The following is an 18,931-nucleotide window of genomic DNA, read 5'->3' on the forward strand; positions in this document are numbered from 1 at the left end:
CCATACATTGAGAAAACAGGTGGACAAGGGGAACAGGATGGGGCTGGAGGGACAGCACAGAAACATCAAAACCACAGCCTTCCTGACACAGGTTGTGAGTAAAAGAAACCTTGGCAATACCTTTAAATCACAGCAGCAAGTGGGTGGAAAGCCAAAGAAATGCTGACAGCAGGTGCCTCTCAGTGGGAAGAAGTAAATAAAAGCAGCAGCTATGAGAGACAGACCTGGGTTTCAATCTCAGGATACCACTATTGGGGCTACCCACAGGGGCAGGGTTAAATCTCCTATCTTGAAAAACTCCATTTTCTTTCTCTAAGTCAGTGGAGACTTTAAAAAGCAAACTTTAAGGAAACTCAGATTTTAATTTTTAAGCTGTGTAGATCTACCATACAATAGACTATTAAGCTGCTATTAAAAAAGAATAAACAGTTCTTTTATGATGATCTCTAACATTTACTGTAAGTTGAAGACAACACATAAAACCATTACTCCAATGTGCATCAAGGAAGGTATTCATGTATACATCTTGTATACACATGCATTAAAGAACCCACACGTTATTTGTATATGCACAAAAATTTTCTGAAAAGATTCACAAGTGATTGGTTACCCTCTAGATAGAGTAGCTGCTTGGGTTACAGGGGGACACCCTTTGTACTTTTTGAATTTTGAACTATGTGAATGTGCTACCTATTAAAAAAAAAAAAAAAAGTTAAAGAACTTCCAAGAGTTCTAGCTGAGAACAAGTGGCAGCAAGTCCTTCTTTTTCAAGTCCTGGGAAGTTCAGGTGATTCTGTTTGATGACAGGAGCGGGCACCTTGGGGACAAGAAAGATGGTAGCAGGTAAGACCAGCCAGTGGAGGACCACCGTGTGGATCTGGCAGGCGTGGGAAGAACTGGGCGGCAGGACTGGGGTCTGCGTCAGGAGCAGCCAGGGGCTGTGCAGTGAAGCCTGCTTCCCTTAACCCAAGAGCTGGCACAGGGGTCCCAGAGGCAGGCGGCTCCCAGAGAGCTGGCAAGACTCAGGAGGAGGGACAGTGTCCTGACCCCAAATATCAGTTACACTGGCTGATCCCACCAAACAGTAGGGCCCCCCTTCCAAAATAGTTATGTGGAGCATGCTGCATAAAATGAATACAGAATCCACACAGCTGATAACAGAAAATTTCAGAATCACAAATAAGCACACCATTAACAATTATCATGTATTTTAAGAAAGATAAAACTGTAAAAAAGGTATCAACTCAACAAATGAATTCTGATCTGAAGGGACAGTTTGTAGATCAAGGAAAACTTCAGACACAGTCAATGCCTTTAGGCTAGAGAGGATCCTCCATATATAAAAAAAGAATCAACCTCCACATAAGGAATTAAAGTTGTGACTGCTGAAATTAGAAAGTACACTGGCTAGAAGGGGCCCTCCACTGATGCAGGGGCCTGCAGCGCCTCCCCCACACGTCAGGGCTGCCATCCATCCTCTACCTTCCACACCCTGCTTTATTTTCCTATATTCCAGAGAAGGCAGGTCTTTCCTGTTTTCCAGTGCCGCTAGGTTTTGCTGAAGAGGTAAAACCTGGCGCACTGGCAGGAAAGGGCTCAGAGTGCTCATGTGCCCAGTCCTTGCCTTGAACAGATAAGGAAACTGAGGCCCAAAGGCAGAGCTCATTACTCATTCAGGGTCCTGGTCTTCAGTTTTTTGACTAAATCAGGCTTCTTCCTACATTGTTCAGCACAGCCTCCCATTTTCCTAGATAAGAATTAGTTTGACTGCCTGACTAGATGGTAAGCTCCCTGAGAGGTCATGGTGCCAGGTCTCCAGCACTGGAATCTGCACGGCCTTTCTGCCTCCGTTTCTCCAGCAGCACAGCAGGGATATTAACAGTGTGCTGCCAGGGTTGACAGGACGATTCAATGAGAACACAAATGATGTGCCCACAGCACAGCCAGCACATCGCAATGCTGGCTGCAATTACCATGTGAGGATAGGGAGAGTATCTCCTATTAATTTGAAACTTCCACCTTTCTAGCACATGCAAGGATTCAAAAAATATTTTTTTATTGAAGGATAATTGCTTTACAGAATTCTGTTTTCTGTCAAACCTCAACATGAATGAGCCATAGGTATACCTATATCCCCTCCATTTTGAACCTCCCTCCCATCTCCTGCCCCATGCCATCTATCTAGACTGACACAGAGCCCCTGTTTGAGTTTCCTGAGCCATATAGGAGATTCCTATTGGCTATCTATTTTACATATGGTAATGTAAGTTTCCATGTTACTCTTTCCACACATCTCACCCTCTCCTCCCTCTCCCCATGTCCATAAGTCTATTCTCTATGTCTGTTTCTCCACTGCTGCCCTGAGAATAAATTCTTCAGTACCATTATTCTAGATTTGTATATATGCTTTAGAATACAGTATTTCTCTTTCTGACTCACTTCACTCTGTATAATAGGTTCTAGGTTCATTCACTTCATCAGAACTGACTCAAATGCGTTCCTTTCTGTGGATGAGTAATATTCCATTGTGTATATGTACCACAACTTCTTTATCCGTTCATCTGTTGATGGGCATCTAGGTGGATTCCATGTTCCAGCTATTGTAAACAGTGCTGCAGTGAACAATGGAATACATGTGTCTTTATCAATTTTGGTTTCCTTAGGGTATATGCCTACGAGTGGGATTGAGGGTCATATGGTGGTTTTCATACTGTTCATGGGGTTCTCAAGGCAAGAATACTGAAGTGATTTGTGATTCCCTTCTCCAGTGGACCACATTTTGTCAGAACTCTCCACCATGGCCTGTCTGTCTTGGGTGGCCGCACACGGCATGGCCTAGTTTCACAAGAGAGTTCCAGAAAAACATCTATTTCTGCTTTATTGACTATGCCAAAGCCTTTGACTGTGTGGATCACAATAAACTGTGGAAAATTCTGAAAGAGATGGGAATACCAGACCATCTGACCTGCCTCTTGAGAAACCTATACGCAGGTCAGGAAGCAACAGTTAGAACTGGACATGAAACAACAGACTGGTTCCAAACAGGAAAAGGAGTACATCAAGACTGTATATTCTTACCCTGCTTATTTAACTTATATGCAAGTACATCATGAGAAATGCTGGGCTGGAGGAAGCACAAGATGGAATCAAGATTGCGGGGAGAAATATCGATAACCTTAGATATGCAGATGACACCACCCTTATGACAGAAAGCGAAGAACTAAAGAGCCTCTTGATGAAAGTGAAAGAGGAGAGTGAAAAAGTTGGCCTAAAGCTCAGCATTCAGAAAACTAAGATCATGGCATCTGGTCCCATCACTTCATGGGAAATAGATGAGGAAATAGTGGAAAGAGTGGCTGACTTTATTTTTGAGTGAAGTTGCTCAGTTGAGTCCGACTCTTTGCGACCCCATGGACTGTAGCCTACCAGGCTCCTCCCTCCATGGGATTCTCCAGGCAAGAGTACTGGTGTGGGTTGCCATTTCCTTCTCCAGGGGATCTTCCCAACCCAGGGACTGAACCCAGGTCTCCCGCATTCCAGGCAGATGCTTTAACCTCTAAGCCACCAGGAAGTCCTGACTTTATTTTTGGGGACTCCAAAATCACTGCAGATGGTGATTGTGGCCATGACATTAAAAGATGCTTGCTCCTTGGAAGGAAAGTTATGACCAACCTAAACAGCATATTAAAAACAGAGACAGTACTTTGTCACCAAAGAGCCATCTAGTCAAGGCTATGGTTTTTCCATTAGTCATGTATGGATGTAAGAGTTGGACTATAAAGAAAGCTGAGCACTGAAGAATTGATGCTTTTGAACTGTGGTGTTGTAGAAGACTCTTGAGAGTCCCTTGGACTACAAGGAGATCCAACCAGTCCATCCTAAAGGAGATCAGTCCTGGGTGTTCATTGGAAGGACTGATGTTGAAACTGAAACTTTGGCCACCTGATGTGAAGAGCTGATTCATTTGAAAAGACCCTGATGTTGGGAAAGATTGAAGGCGGGAGGAGAAGGGGACAACAGAGGATGAGATGGTTCAGTTCAGTTCAGTTCAGTTGCTCAGTAGTGTTCGATTCTTTGCGACCCCATGAATCGCAGCACGCCAGGCCTCCCCGTCCATCACCAACTCCTGAAGTTCACTCAGACTCACATCCATCAAGTCAGTGATGCCATCCAGCCATCTCATCCTCTGCCGTCCCCTTCTCCTCCTGCCCCCAATCCCTCCCAGCATCAGAGTCTTTTCCTTTCAGTATCCTATCATTTTGCCTTTTCATACTGTTCATAGGGTTCTCAAGGCAAGAATACTTAAGTGGTTTGCCATTCCCTTTAGATGGAATCAATGACTCAATGGACATGAGTTTGGGTAAACTCCAGGAGTTGGTGATGGACAGGGAGGCCTGGCGTGCTGCAGTTCATGGGGTCACAATGAGTCGGACACGCTTGAGCAACTTTGTAAAAAATGAGGTACCCATAGGTGCATGGGTTTATTTCTGGGTTTTCTATCTTGTTCCATTGGTCTGTATTTTTGTTTTGTGCCAGTATCATACTGTCTTGATGACTGTAGCTTTGTAGTATAATCTGAATTCAGGAAGGTTGATTCCTCCAGCTCCATTCTTCTTTCTCAAGACTGCTTTGGCTATTTGGGATATTTTGTGTTTCCATACAAATTGTGAAATTTTTTGTTCTAGTTCTGTGAAAAATGCCTTTGGTAATTTGATAGTGGTAGCACTGAATCTGTAGATTGCATTTGGTAATATGTTATTTTCACAATATTGATTCTTCCTACCTAGAAACATGGAATATCTCTTCATCTATTTATGTCATTTTTAATTTTTTTCATTAATGTCTTATAATTTTCTGTGTACAGTTCTTTTGTCTCCTTAGATAAGTTTATTCCCAGATACTTTATTCTTTTTGTTGCAATGGTGAATGGGATGGACTCCTTAATTTCTGATTTTTCATTGCTAGTATATAGAAATGGAAGTGATTTCTGTGCATTGATTTTGTATCCTGCAACTTTGCTAAACTCACTGATTAGCTCTAGTAATTTTCTGATACTATCTTTAGGGTTTTCTATATATAGTATCATGTCATCTGCAAACAATGAGAGGTTTACTTCTTTTCCAATCTGGATTCCTTTTATTTCTTTTTCCTCTCTGATTACTGCTGCTAGGACTTCCAGAACTATGTTGCATAATAGTGGTGAAAGTGGACACCCTTGTCTTGTTCCTGATCTTAGGGGAAATGCTTTCAGTTTTTCACCATTGAGAATAATGTTTTCTGTAGGCTTATCATATATGGCCTTTACTATGTTGAGGTAGGTTCCTTCTATGCCCATTTTTTAAAGAGTTTTAATCATAAATGGGTGCTGAATTTTGTCAAAGGGTTTTTCTGCCTCTATTGATATTATCATATGGTTTCTATCTTTCAAACTGTTAATATAGTGTATCACATTGATTGTGGAAAAGGAAATGGCAACCCACTCCAGTACTCCTGCCTGGAAAATTCCATGGTTGGAGGAGCCTGGTAGGCTACAGTCCGTGGGGTCGCAAAGAGCTGGACACGACTGAGCGACTTCACTTTCTTTCTTTCTATAGTTCCTTTTGGGAAGGAAATGGCAACTCACTCCAGTGTTCTTGCCTGGACAATCCCATGGACAGAGGGGCCTGGTGGGCTATGGTCTATGGGGTTGCAAAGAGTCAGACACGACTATGCAACTAACACACACACACATCACATTGACTGATTTGCATATACTGAAGAATCCTTGCATTCCTGGAGTAAACCCAACTTGATCATGGTGTAGATCTTTTTTCTTCCCTTGTATTTTTTAACTATATAAGTCCATTTAACATTTGTTGTAAAGCTGGTTTGGTGGTACTGAATTATCTTAACTTTTGCTCATCTGAAAAGCTTTTTATTTCTCTATCAATTTTGTTTGAACGATATCCTTGCTGGGTACTGTCAGCTTGACTGTAGATGTTTCCCTTTCAATACTTTAAATATATCCTGCCATTCCCTTCTGGCCTGCAGAGTTTCTGCTGAAAGATCAGCTATTAAGTGTATGGGGTTTCCCTTGTATTTTTTTCTTTGTGTTTAGTCTTTGTTAGTTTGATTAGTATGTGTCTTGGTGTGTTTCTCCTTGGGTTTATCCTGTATGGGACTCTTTGTGCCTCTTGGACTTGACTGACTATTTCCTTTTCCATGTTAGGGAAATTTTCAACTATAATCTCTTCAAAAACTTTCTCATACCCTTTCTTTTTCTCCTCTTCTTCTGGGACCCCTATAATTCGAATGTTGGTGCGTTTGATATTGTCCCAGAGGTCTCTGAGACTATCCTCAGTTCTTTTCATTCTTTTTATTTTATTCTGCTCTTCAGAAGTTATTTCCACCATTTTATCTTCCAGCTCAATGATTTGTTTTTCTGCTTCAGTTATTCTGTTATTGATTCCTTCTAGAGTATTTTTAATTTCAGTAATTATGTTGTTTGTCTCTGCATGTTTATTCTTTAATTCTTCTTGGTCTTTGTTAATTGATTCTTGAATTTTCCCCATTTTGTTTTCAAGGTTTTGGATCATCTTTACTATCATTATTCTGAATTCTTTTTCAGGTAGTTTGCCTATTTCCTCTTAAATTATTTGGACTTCTGTGTTTCTAGTTTGTTCCTTCATTTGTGTAGTATTTCTCTGCCTTTTCATTCTTTTTTTTTTTAATTTTGTTTTATTTTTAAACTTTACATAACTGTATTAGTTTTGCCAAATATCAAAATGAATCCGCCACAGGTATACATGTGTTCCCCATCCTGAACCCTCCTCCCTCCTCCCTCCCCATTCCATCTTTGAGGTCTTCTTTTCCCAGGCTTGAATTCTTTCTTCCTTTTGGTTTCTGCCCTCCTAAGGTTGGTCCAGTGGTTTGTGTAAGCTTTGTATAGGTGTGATTTATGCTGAGTTTTTGTTTGTTTTTCCTCTGATGGGCAAGGCTGAGTGAGGTAGTAATCCTGTCTGCTGATGATTGGGTTTGTATTTTTGTTTTGTTTGTTGTTTAGATGAGGCATCCTGCACATGGTGCTACTGGTGGTTGGGTAATGCTGGGTCTTGTATTCAAGCAGTTTCCTTTGTGTGAGTTCTCATTATCTGATACTCCCTAGGGTTAGTTCTCTGGTTGTCTAGGGTCTTGGAGTCAGCGCTCCCACTCCAAAGGCTCAGGGCTTGATCTCTCTCCAGAGACCAGCCTAGATCCAATCTACCAAGAGAAATTTCGCCCAAAATGAAAGGGCCTTTACTTGAGTTCCAAAAGCCAGTGCACAGGAACACAATGGAGATCTCTGACTCAGCAGAAACCATCGCCCTGCCCCCAGACTGACCCATGAGACCTTAGAAGGTAAACAGAAATACTGAGACCTTGGAGTCTTGGAAGAGCTTGGAAACTAAAGCTCAAAAAATATTTGATTCAGTCTTTAGTACCAAAAGTGACTTGACAGCCACTTAGGACTTTATCAAGATGTTCTGCCTTGAATGTTTTCCAGACTGTTATACAAAGACGGGTCCACGACTTGGCATCCTTTAAGCCAGGACTGTGGAGTGTGCACAGGAAGACAGCAGCAGGGGTTCCACCAAGGAGCTTCCTATCTAATCCGAAAGGAATGGAATCACAGAACAGTGTAAAGAAAGCGGATATGTCCAAATGCAACACGGGCATCTTTAGAAAGAATTTTTAAAAATTCCTCTAATTTGTTATCCTCATGCCTGCCTTCTCAAACATTCTGACAATAACTGAAGAGGCCAGTCCAGGTCAGAATCACAAAGCTTTGTCAGGTTTATAACAACTCAGGGAACTAAGTGCTGCATACTGCTAGAGAAACTACCATTTTAAAAGTACAAATTCATGTGAAATTAAAAAAATACAAAAATAGGGACTGTCTTGGCTTCAGAAATGTCTCTGAAGATCAGTCTCGTTTCCACATGGTCCAGAAAGTACTAGGTGGGGACCTCACACTGAGCACCAAAGTCACAGGGAGGAGAGCTTTTCAGACCCGGATGAGGACTAGCTTTCTATAGAAACAGGGACAGAAATAGAAAGACCTAAACTCCCCTCATGCCAGAGCTGGCATCTTGTGTATTTGCTTTTCTCACCTGGTTTCCTAGGTAATTGGAAGTGGTGGGTAAGCTATGCTGTGATGCTGATGGAGGACAGCACCATTGCAATCTGGGCTAGGAAATGGATCATGGGGTCAAAACAGACATACACCCCATTTTCCTCCACAGACTCCTTCCCCCATTCTACCAGGACATCACTGCCAATTCTGAACAACAAATTATACCCTCTGTAGTTGTGTCATTTTACAAAGAGAGACCTTCTCACTCTCAAGGAATCCAGTGTTCTGGTACTTTCTCCAGCCTGTGGCTTGGGGAGCAGGAGTCATTTACTATGAATGATCTTCTGTGTTCTTTCACATGGCCACCCTGCTTGTTAGGCCCTCTGTCCTCAGGAAGCTTTCCTGCAGCTCATGGCAATCTTCCCCTCCACCCAAGACACTGATGGTTTAGAACATGGTAACATGGATAAACATGGCTCGAGACATGCTACTGTGTGACTGCCCTTTGTCCAGATGGACCTGAGCCCTGAGAAAGAGACAGTGACCCCTCCACATGGACTGATGATGTGAGTGTCCCGTTAGTAGTGCAGGTCAAACAATTCCCAACAAGACCCATGGAGGAAGGAAATCTGCTCACCTCTGTCAGGGTTTTCTTTTTTCCTTCGTATTTGGCTTGTAGGTCAGTATGACTTGCCTGAAGCTGTAAATGAAAGATAAAAGACATCTGCTCTCATTTGATCCTCACAACAGCACAGATACCGGTAGTATCCATGTTTTACAGATGAGAAAATGGGAGCTCAGAAAGATTTAAGCTCAGCAAATGTGGACATTTTAGATTCAATTAGCACCAACCATGTGTCAGGTGATGTACTAGGTATTCTGCATGAATCCTAACAATGAATTCTTACATTCAATGGAAGAAGACATTATTCTTATTTAACAAATGAGAAAGTAAAGATTCAGAAGGGGTAAATCATTAAAATTTCAGTTGATAACTGATAAAGCTTAGATTCAAATTCAGGTCTGAGTTTACTATATGGCTACAATCAATTCAGTTAATCAACATGCTGGTTCATAGGATACAAATTGCACTCAAGAATCTAACATAGAATTTGTGTGTGCATGCTCAGTTGCTCAGTGTGCGACTCTTTGCAACCCCATGAACTGTAGCCCACCAGATTCTTCCGTCCGTGGGATATCCCAGGCAAGAATATTGGAGTGAGTTACCATTTCATACTTCAGGGGATTTTCTCAACCCAGAGATTGAATCCGCCTCTCTCACGTATCCTGCATTGGCAGGGGGATTTTTACCACTGTGCCACCTGGGAAGCCCTAGCATAAAATCTGACAGGAAGGCAAATAATGTCAGATTGGAGAAAGGAGTCAGGACTTCAATGAAGAGAAAGAAGGTGAATTACATTTACTGTTCAAAATCACACGATCATAAACTTATATCTCAAAAATGTCATTTCCCTTTTCTTTACCAAAAAAGGTGTATCCCATGCTGTCTATGAACTTTTACAGATATCTGAAAACATTCTATTCAAAGCTGAAAGGGTTTGTACATTTCTACTTTTGAAGAGGGGATGTGGTAGAAAACCAGTTAGACTCATCAAACACTTCAGTTGTTACCTGCATACAAATTAACAATGAGAAATTATATCTTATGTCTCAACAATTATTTCAAAATAACTCAGCCCATTAAAAATATATATTCATTTATTTACTGGCCACGCCATGCCGCCTGTGAGACTATTAGTTCCCCAACCCGAGATTGAACCCAGGCCCCAGAAGATACAGCAAGGAGTCCTACTCACAGGATTTTCAGGGAACTTTCAACTCGGCCCATGTTTGAGCCTGTAAGTGACCTATTAGAATTACATCATCTACAGATGTAGTTAGAATTAAACCACCTACACCATCATTACTCCTAAATCGTGCTTTGAGTTACCCATCTTCATGACTGATGCGTTTCCAGCCAGGCCTCTCAGGAAGCCATCACAAGCAGAGGACAGGAGAGAGAAAGGCAGGGGAAGCTGGGAGCTTTGGCCTCTCCCTTTGCAAAGGGAGCCATCTATGCAATAAGGACTCCTACTAAACTATCTGTATCACTGGTGGATGAGAGTATTTCTGGAGGAAGTTTGTTTTTCTCTTGAAATCCTAATGGTTTAACTCTTGAAGCTCCAGGAAGAGATTCTGCCATTTCCCACCTGTTTCACCCACCTTCCTGCACCACCCCCCAACCCTGTACCCACCCACCCATCTGACATTTACCCAAGGTTCTGCTCAAATGAGGTGTATGAAGACAAAGAACACAGCACAAACCTTGCCCCTCAAGTTGCTAAACCAGTAAGCTGAGGATTAAAGTATGAGAAGAGCTTGGCCAGAGACAGGCCTGGGGAAGCCAAGGAAAGAGTCAGCTTGCTCATCAAAGAAGGCTTCACCAACAAAGACCCATGAGGGCTGGATCCTGGCAGGGAAGTAGGAACTTGCTAAGGAAGGGAAGATTCTTCTCTTCTCTTTAATTAACTAAACTAATAAGAGCTTCCTTCATCTTTTCTCTAACAGGAACTGTCCCAGTAGCTTAGCTAAGTTTTTGTCTTGCTAGAGTCTTCCATGATTCTCCCACCTCCATCCTCTTATTCATCATGAACCCCTATACTGACCCCCCAACACTTAGCCCACTGGTTAACACCTTCTTTGGGTCCTCTTTCCTCAATCTCAGGTTTCTTGTCAGTTAGCTACTAGCTGCCTTCCTGTTCTCTGCCTTTACAGTATATCCCCTGTTGGACCATGAGATGTTCTTCATTCCTTCCCTTATTGTACTCCTCCTCCCATTTCTCTGTGGCCTAAGACTCACTCTGTGGCTCCCATCACTAAGGCTGCAGGTATCCCAGTTGCCTCTGATCTACATGACCTTACAGGAGATTATCTTGGATTTAAAGAGTCTGGATTTTCTCACATACTATTATGTGAAGAAGGGTAAACTAGTAAAATAATTGGTGAATAATTTGACAGTTTCTAGAAAAACTGAAAATGCATATATTTTTTGATCCAGCAGTTCCACTTCCTAAAATCCATTTTACAGAAATATTTATATATTTGTACAAAGATGACTGTACAAAGATGTTCATCATGGCATAAACTTACAACTGGGGAAAAAATCCTGGAAAAAAACCCTCATGAATAGAGGAACAGGTTAAATAAGCCACAGAACATATATACTAGGTCACACTAGGCAGCATCAGAAAGAACGAGGTAGATCTATATGTTCCAGTCTTGGCTCTACCGCTAACAAGCTGTGTGACCACAGGCAAGACTACTTCACTTCTGTGTCTCAGGTTCTTTGTAAATAAGAATAATAATAGTACCTCCTTCATAAGGATGTTACACGAACTGAATGAGTTAATTATGAAAAGTACTTTGTAATTACTCTAAAAAAAAAAAAAAGTCCTTTTTAGCCATTACTATCGGAGAAGGCAATGGCACCCCACTCCAGTACTCTTGTCTGGAAAATCACACGGGCAGAGGAGCCTGGTAGGCTGCAGTCCATGGGGTCGCTAAGAGTCGGACACGACTGAGCGACTTCACTTTCACTTTTCACTTTCATGCCTTGGAGAAGGAAATGGCAACCCACTCCAGTGTTCTTGCCTGGAGAGTCCCAGGGACGGGGGAGCCTGGTGGGCTGCTGTCTCTGGGGTCACACAGAGTCAGACACGACTGAAGTGACTTAGCAGCAGCAGCAGCTGCCATTACTATTACTGAGAGATATATGTGATAAAATAAGTGAAAACCAAACTCAGTTTTGATAACCAAACAAACTGCCTTTCCCAGCTGAATGAGCAGATTTAAGAGCTTGCAAAGCCTAGAAAAGTGGGTTGCTTTAAGGAGCGGGACTGGACGAGTACCAGGAGTCTCATTTTTATCTTCATACAGTTCCATAGTAGCTGGTTTATTTACAGGGAACTTGGATTATCCCTATAATCTAAAAAAAGGCAGCTGAAGCATTTAAATTGATAAAGACAGAAAAAAGTGATGGCATATGTCTTCCCATCACTACCTCCAGACCCTGAGAGCAGAGATCGTAACTTGTTTTTCTTTCACCACCATGGCCTATTTCAGTGCTCAGCACAGTGGTGCTCAGCTAATCTGTGTGAATTAATTAATGCTTTTCTTGCCCTGTGATCTTCTTTTAGAGTAGAGGTTGGGAAATGTTCTCTGTAAAGACCAGGTAGAAAAATATTTTAGGTTTTGTAGGTCTCAATTCTCCCACTGAAGCTTGAAAAGTAGCCACAGAAAATATGTAAACAAATGCATATGCATATATTTCAATACAACTATTAATATTTACAAAAACAGGCTTCCCAGGTGGCTCAGTGGTAAAGAATTTGCCTGCCAATGCAGGAGACACAGGTTCAATCCCTGAGTTTAGAAGATCCCTGATGTAGGAAATGGCAACAACCCATTCCAGTATTCTTACCTGGAAAATTCCACAGACAGAGGAGACTGGCAGACTACCATTCACAGGGTCGCAAAGAACTGGATGTGACTGAGTGATTGGCATGTATGCATGCATTACAAAAACAGGTGGAGGCTGGATTGCCCAAGGGCCAGATTACATCGATCCCCTGTTCTACAGCCTCCTTTGATCTTTCTGACACAGTGATCTTGACTCCTTGCTAGTTTCTCCCTTCTTGAAAAATGGCTTTATTTTACTAGAATGAAATTATGAAAAGAAAACACCAACCTCTTCCAGTTGTTTGGTCTTCTGCAGAATCTGCTTGTTCAAGGAAATGACTTTTCGCCGATGTAGTTGGGAGATTCCTAACTTTTCTGGACTTTCTTCAGCTGACAGTTCAGATTGCTGTGGGAAACAAACAGAAGAACCAAAGGATTTAATTAGCTCACCTTAGTGGGCTAATCAACCTGCCTCATCTGGGAGGAACACTGCTGGGCAGGTGGCCACAACCAAGCCCATGGGGCCCCAGGGTCCTGTGTAAAACTCACTCCAGAGGAGACTGTGACACAATGGCCAAAGGCCATACCCAGAGAATCTACATTTCTGGCAAAGCAAACAGCATGTGCAGAAGCACAGGGATATATAATGGGTTAGGCTGATAATCACATAAGTAATAGGGTCTCAAATATGAAGAAAAACGTAGTCATCTTAATATCTACTTGAGATTATTCTGGAACTATCAAAAATCATGAACTGATTCACTTTCATCAAAGTATTGTAAGTATATGGTTAAAGAGTTTAACCATTCAGTAGCACTTATAATGAAAAGAAACAGCCTTTCAAAGTATTCCCCCATCCATGGGACAATGTATTATTTCTATTCTTCTGGTGTGCACAGAGGATGGATTTGAAAGAGACCAGGATAAAGGTCCTGAAACTGTGTAAAAAGATGAGGGGATGGAGAAGAAGGGCTGGACAGGACATAGAGACTGTCAGGACTGGAGGGGAGGAAGGGAGAGAGTTCTGGTTGGGGTGATGAGATGAATGTAGCAACAATACCAAGAAACCATGCAAACAAGGAGGCAGATGGCCACTTGGAGGCAGCTTGGCGCAGATGATGAAAACAACACTTGCCTCAAGACACCAGAGGGAAGCCCCAGGAAGAAGAAACAAGAAAGACGACCCTATTCCAAGAGGAGTCCTTAAAACTTGTCTCGGGTGATCACAGAATAGACAGCTTCATTCACCTGCCAATGAACACCCATTATAGCTGCACTGCCTTCTTTACTGGAAACATCCCAATTCCAAGCTAATCACTGGTCTGAAGCTCAAGTGCAACAAAACTATTTGAATATTTGATCCTCTGTGCATGTTTTAACAGTGATCATAAGTTTGAAAGTTATGGGGAAGAGACAAAAATGTGAAAAGGAGGAACTGGACGGTATAGTCACCATTTATTTTGGTTAAGAATTTCCCTGAATAATTCAGAGGCACCATTAACAGACGATGAGTGTTTTTGCTGCTTAACAACTCTGGAGGTGGGAGACAACCAGCAGGATGTGGCTGCCTAAAATGGCAAGAAACATCATTTTCCATCTTGTGAGCTGGGAGGCCGTAAAGGAAACAGGAAAAATAAGCATTTGGTATTACAACACAGCTAGCCCTGACACCTGAAATTTTTGGAAAATGTTAACTAACATACTCCAGCTTATCTGAGTTTCTTCATATTGGAGTTAACTTTTAAAAATGTAACACTGGGCACATCAAGATATTTACCACCTGCAGTCTAGGGAAGAAGAACTATTTCTGAAAATTATTTGAGAGTATAAAAAAGGGGGAGGGTGGAAGGAAAGAGCACTCCTTGATTTTCAAGCCACTTGTCAGAAACATAATTATAATTAATTATATCTTGGGCTTTGCAGGCGGCTCAGTGGCAAAGAATCCACCTGATAAAGCAGGAGACGCAGGAATCAGGGGTTCAATTCCTGGGTCAGGGATTCCCTGGAGAAGGAACTGGCAACCCATTCCAGTGTTCCTGCCTGGAAAATTCCACGGATGGGAAAGCCTGAAGGGCTACAGTCCATAGAGTCACAAAGAGTCGGACGTGACTGAGCAACTGAGCATGTACACATACAATCTCACCAGTTATATCTCCTCCACTTTGACTGCATCATTCTGAACTAAGTTATTAATTTGTCCACTTAGCTTGTTACATATTTAGTAGCTTTCTTCTTATAGTTAATTTCAGATTTGGGTTTTAAACTTCATCTTCGATTCCTTGATACTGATTTCCAAAATGTCACTGGCATATCCTCGGAGCATTTTATTCAGTACTTTACTAGCAGATTTACACAAACCTTCTATCTCATGGTTAATTGATATCTGAAATGGAATTAGCTCCCCAACACAGGGACTACCCCCATGGTGTGTCTCTAGGTTTGACGTCAGGATGTCTTGACTGCCCTGACCTCCTCCGACTGTCCTTTTGCCTCTGGATCAGGCCAAGCTATGAGCAAGTGGGCTGCAGGGTATCCCCATCTCAGTCACCTCCCAGCAAGGCTTTCTCCAGGCTGCACGGGTGAGGGGGTAGGGATGTACACATTCAGTGCTATTCTGTACCCGGCATGAGTTGGATGATGTCTCCCACTCTCAGCATGCCTTCCTGCTGGTAAACTGCTTTTATGGCCAGGGTCCCGACTACATTTTCCACCTAGCTTTCACACCCTCTTATCAGTGTACCTGGCAACAAACACAGCCTTGTTGGAAACTGTGCCTTTGACACTTTTAAGAAACTTTCTTACAGGAACATCAGTAGCTATCCTGCTATCTGGAAAGAGGACTTCCAGGCTCACTGGCTCTCCTGCTCTCTCTCACTTTAAATTTTTAGTCACATGGTTCTTTAAGATCCTTTCAGGGTTCTTTGAGGTCAAAATCCTTTTCACAATGATACTAAGATACGATTTTTTTTCTCTCATTCTCTCATGCTCATACAATGAAATTTTCCAGCTGCTATATGACATGTGATGGTATCACTGCCCTGATGCTAATGTGTAAAACATTTATCATTATTATTTGCAAGTGAATTAATATGTAAGCTTTTAGGACCTCCTCAGTAATTTTTAGCTTCCCAGGTGGCTCAGTGGGAAAGAATCTGCCTACTAATGCAGGAGACTCAGGAGATGCAGGTTTGATCCCTGGGTCGGAAAGACTCCTTGGAGTAGGAAATGGCAACCCACTCCAGTATTCTTGCCTGGAAAATCCCATGGACAGAGAAGCCTGGTGGGTCACAGTCCATAGTGTCACAAAGAGTCAGACACGACTGAATGAATGACCATGCAGTAGTTTTTAAGAGTTTGTACAGGCTCTTGAAACTAAAAATTTTGAGCCCTGTTACTTCATGGGGCCTAGCTAACTCACCGACTGGGACAGCCTCACTAACACAGCTCTACCAGTGCAGTGGGCCCATCCGTAACACCAAGAGGGGATAGTTTTCTGATTCCACTTTTACTAGACAACTGCTCCAAACCAATCAGAGAGAAAATATTTGTAGTTCACAGAAAGGATGCTCAAGTCTCCATATAAACTTACTATTAAACAACTCTTACGACAGTATATGTTCCAAGCAAACATGGGCTTTCAAAATCCTTTCTCTTGTTGCTAGGTAGCAATTCTTATTGCTCTGTGTAGTCCCTTAAATTCGCATCTGCAAAGCATTCATGTCAGGATATTAAGTGCCATTTCCACATCTGACATTTCTCCAGTGCAATTAAAATGAACAACAGGCACATGAAAAAGCTCACAGTACATATAAATTTGTGAATTCCTCCATTTGCCTAAGTCTAGAGATGGTGCTATGCAAACTTCTTTGTTTAATGGGAAGTTAGTTTTAGAACAGAAAAAAAATCATTTATTCTAGAGCTGAACTGAAGAAAGTTCTTAATCTAGTCAACAGAAAGCTGACTGTCCTCTATTTGAAACACACTTTCTGTGTTAAGTAACTGAAAAATTTCATTTCTTTCAAATACTCTCCTCAAAGCCAAAAGAACTAGACCAAGGTCTCTGAAACAGTATGGCTCATTTGACATTCTGTTCACTGAGTCTTCTCACAAGAAAACTGGAACTGACCAAGTTGGATCTTAAAGGATGAGACTACATTGGACAGATGGAGAATAGAAGGGGCTTTATAGTAAATCCTTGACAGAAAAAAATTAAGTCCTTGGGGTAAGTTAACTGATTTCTACTTGAAAAGCCCAATGTCTCTCAAAGAATGCCAACCCCCTATAAATATTCCATTTGTGTTTACATTACAGCAAGGGCTAAAATGCCAATCTAATTTTGTTCAACAATTTCAGATTAAGAACGTGCTTTCAAAACGACAGGGTGGATTAAGATGGCATCTAGTGCAGATTCAATGTTTTCTAATAACTGACAGATGTTTGCAGCTTCTGTTCTAAGGGGAACCAGATATAAATGTCATTCAATAATATTAGTCCAGTTCAACATAGTAAATTCCTAAGAGAAACAAAAAATGATTACTTTAGCTAAAACTATATACTTTCATAATGGAAGACACCCAAAGGGTCATATCTATACATCTACCTTCCTAAGTAAACTCCAGGAGTTGGCGATGGACAGGGAGGGCTGACGTGCTACAGTCCATGGGGTCTCAAAGAGTCGGACATGACTCAACAACCGAACTGAACAGAATCTTCCTGATATAGGAATCTCTCCTATGTCCCCCCATTAAAATATGGCCACTAAAGCTGTCAATAATAAGGGATCCCTAAAAAAAGAAAAAATTACCCTCCCACTGAAAACAAGTAAACAGGCAATATAAAATATTTATTTTTTAATCTTAAAAAAATCTATGAGCTAGAAAATGTAAGAAATCCTAGAAAGCCAAAAAGTGAAAGTGAGAATCCAGGAGGTAGGTGTACCCATGGAGGCTGGCTTTTTTCTTGAATGTGTGAGTGAAGTTGCTCAGTCGTGTCCAACTCTTTGCGATCCCATGGACTGTAGCCTACCAGGCTCCTCCATCCATGGACTTTTCCAGGCAAGAGTACTGGAGTTGGCTGTCATTTCCTTCTCCAGAGGACCTTCCTGACCCAGGGATCAAACCCAGGTCTCCCACATTTCAGGCAGATACTTAACCATCTGAGCCACCAGGGAAGCCCTTTTTCTTCAGAGTATCTGCCAAAATCAATTGATCTCAAGCTTTGATTTTTAGAATTCAACAATTGCTTTGTGTAATCCTTGGCACAGGTGTAGGAAGGAAAAAAGTCTGCAATGAGATTTTGTTAGAATGGATTTGCCCTTGTGAAGTTCTATAATCTAAACACACACACTACCTGAATGATATCAAAAACCTACTACATGCACAATGGGCCTGAGCTGGGTATGCCCAGGTGCACGTAAGAGCAAAAGAAAATCCTCTCTGGAAGAAAAGAGCTCCAATTCCAGGTCTCGACAGAGAAATTTCCAAGCAGAATGAACTCACAGTCAAAAATCAAAAGCATACACAATTTCATGAGTAAAAGTCAGCAGAAATGAAGAGCAGAAACAGACATGCAAACTCAAACATAAATGCTCATTTCTCCCTGAAGCCACAGAGATAAAGTATAATCACTCTCATATAACAGTTCAAGTTTTCTAATACAGAAGCATTCCAAGCTTTACAAGAAGATGTCAGCTCCTTTCACCATCTTGGCTGCTCTCCCCTGGACATACCCTAGCTCATAATCCTTTTCAAGCATTCCTGATGGAATCTGAGCACAGCAGACTGGGATGGGACCACCCACTTTCCCTTATCTACACTCTACTGCCATTAATGAAACAGCATACATAAATGTGCTTTTCAATATTCTTGACTCCCACTAATGAAATCCCATGAATTTCAAAGACCCATATTCATGCAGCCTTGCTGAGTTTTTGAAGCATAAGTCTGGGCTCCATGCGCAGAGGCATGTAAAAAACCTCAAACATCCCACTTTTACCCACACAAGCTAATGTCAGGTCAGATGGCATGCTCATCAAATCCTGAATTGGCATAACTTATTTTTCTGAAATAAAAGAGTTCATGCTTACTTAAAAAAAGAAAATAGTTTGGGCTTAAATTTTCAATCTAAGATATTTTTGAATGTTGATTCTACTCTCTAATGTATTAGCCACCTTTTCTTTTCTAGCTTTAAATGACACTTAAATCGGATGAAGCTAATTCCTATGTCTTCATCCAAATTGCTCAAGAACCTGAAAGGGTATAAGCTATATAGGCTGTGTGGCTTGGGACAATCCCACCAGGCCAATTCATTAGCTAATACCACAATACCATTCCCTGCATTGTTAGTTTTTACTTATTGCATAACTTAGAATTTAGGAAATCC

The 18,931-nt window shown here is 41.6% G+C and overlaps 1 protein-coding gene across 2 annotated transcripts in view; it reads right to left on the reverse strand.

Moving 5' to 3' along the window:
- Positions 1-18,931, reverse strand: part of CCDC93 (coiled-coil domain containing 93) — a 106,877-nt gene that overhangs the window by 21,508 nt on the left and 66,438 nt on the right. For both annotated transcript variants that reach the window (XM_055572872.1, XM_055572873.1), the window contains 2 exons: positions 12,840-12,956; positions 8,730-8,792 (listed from right to left, as the gene is read on the reverse strand). In XM_055572872.1, coding sequence (XP_055428847.1) covers positions 8,730-8,792; positions 12,840-12,956 — 180 coding nt within the window. The remainder of the gene's footprint in view (positions 1-8,729; positions 8,793-12,839; positions 12,957-18,931) is intronic.

This window comes from Bubalus kerabau, chromosome 3, assembly GCF_029407905.1.
Source record: "Bubalus kerabau isolate K-KA32 ecotype Philippines breed swamp buffalo chromosome 3, PCC_UOA_SB_1v2, whole genome shotgun sequence".
NCBI classification, from domain to species: domain Eukaryota; kingdom Metazoa; phylum Chordata; class Mammalia; order Artiodactyla; family Bovidae; genus Bubalus; species Bubalus kerabau.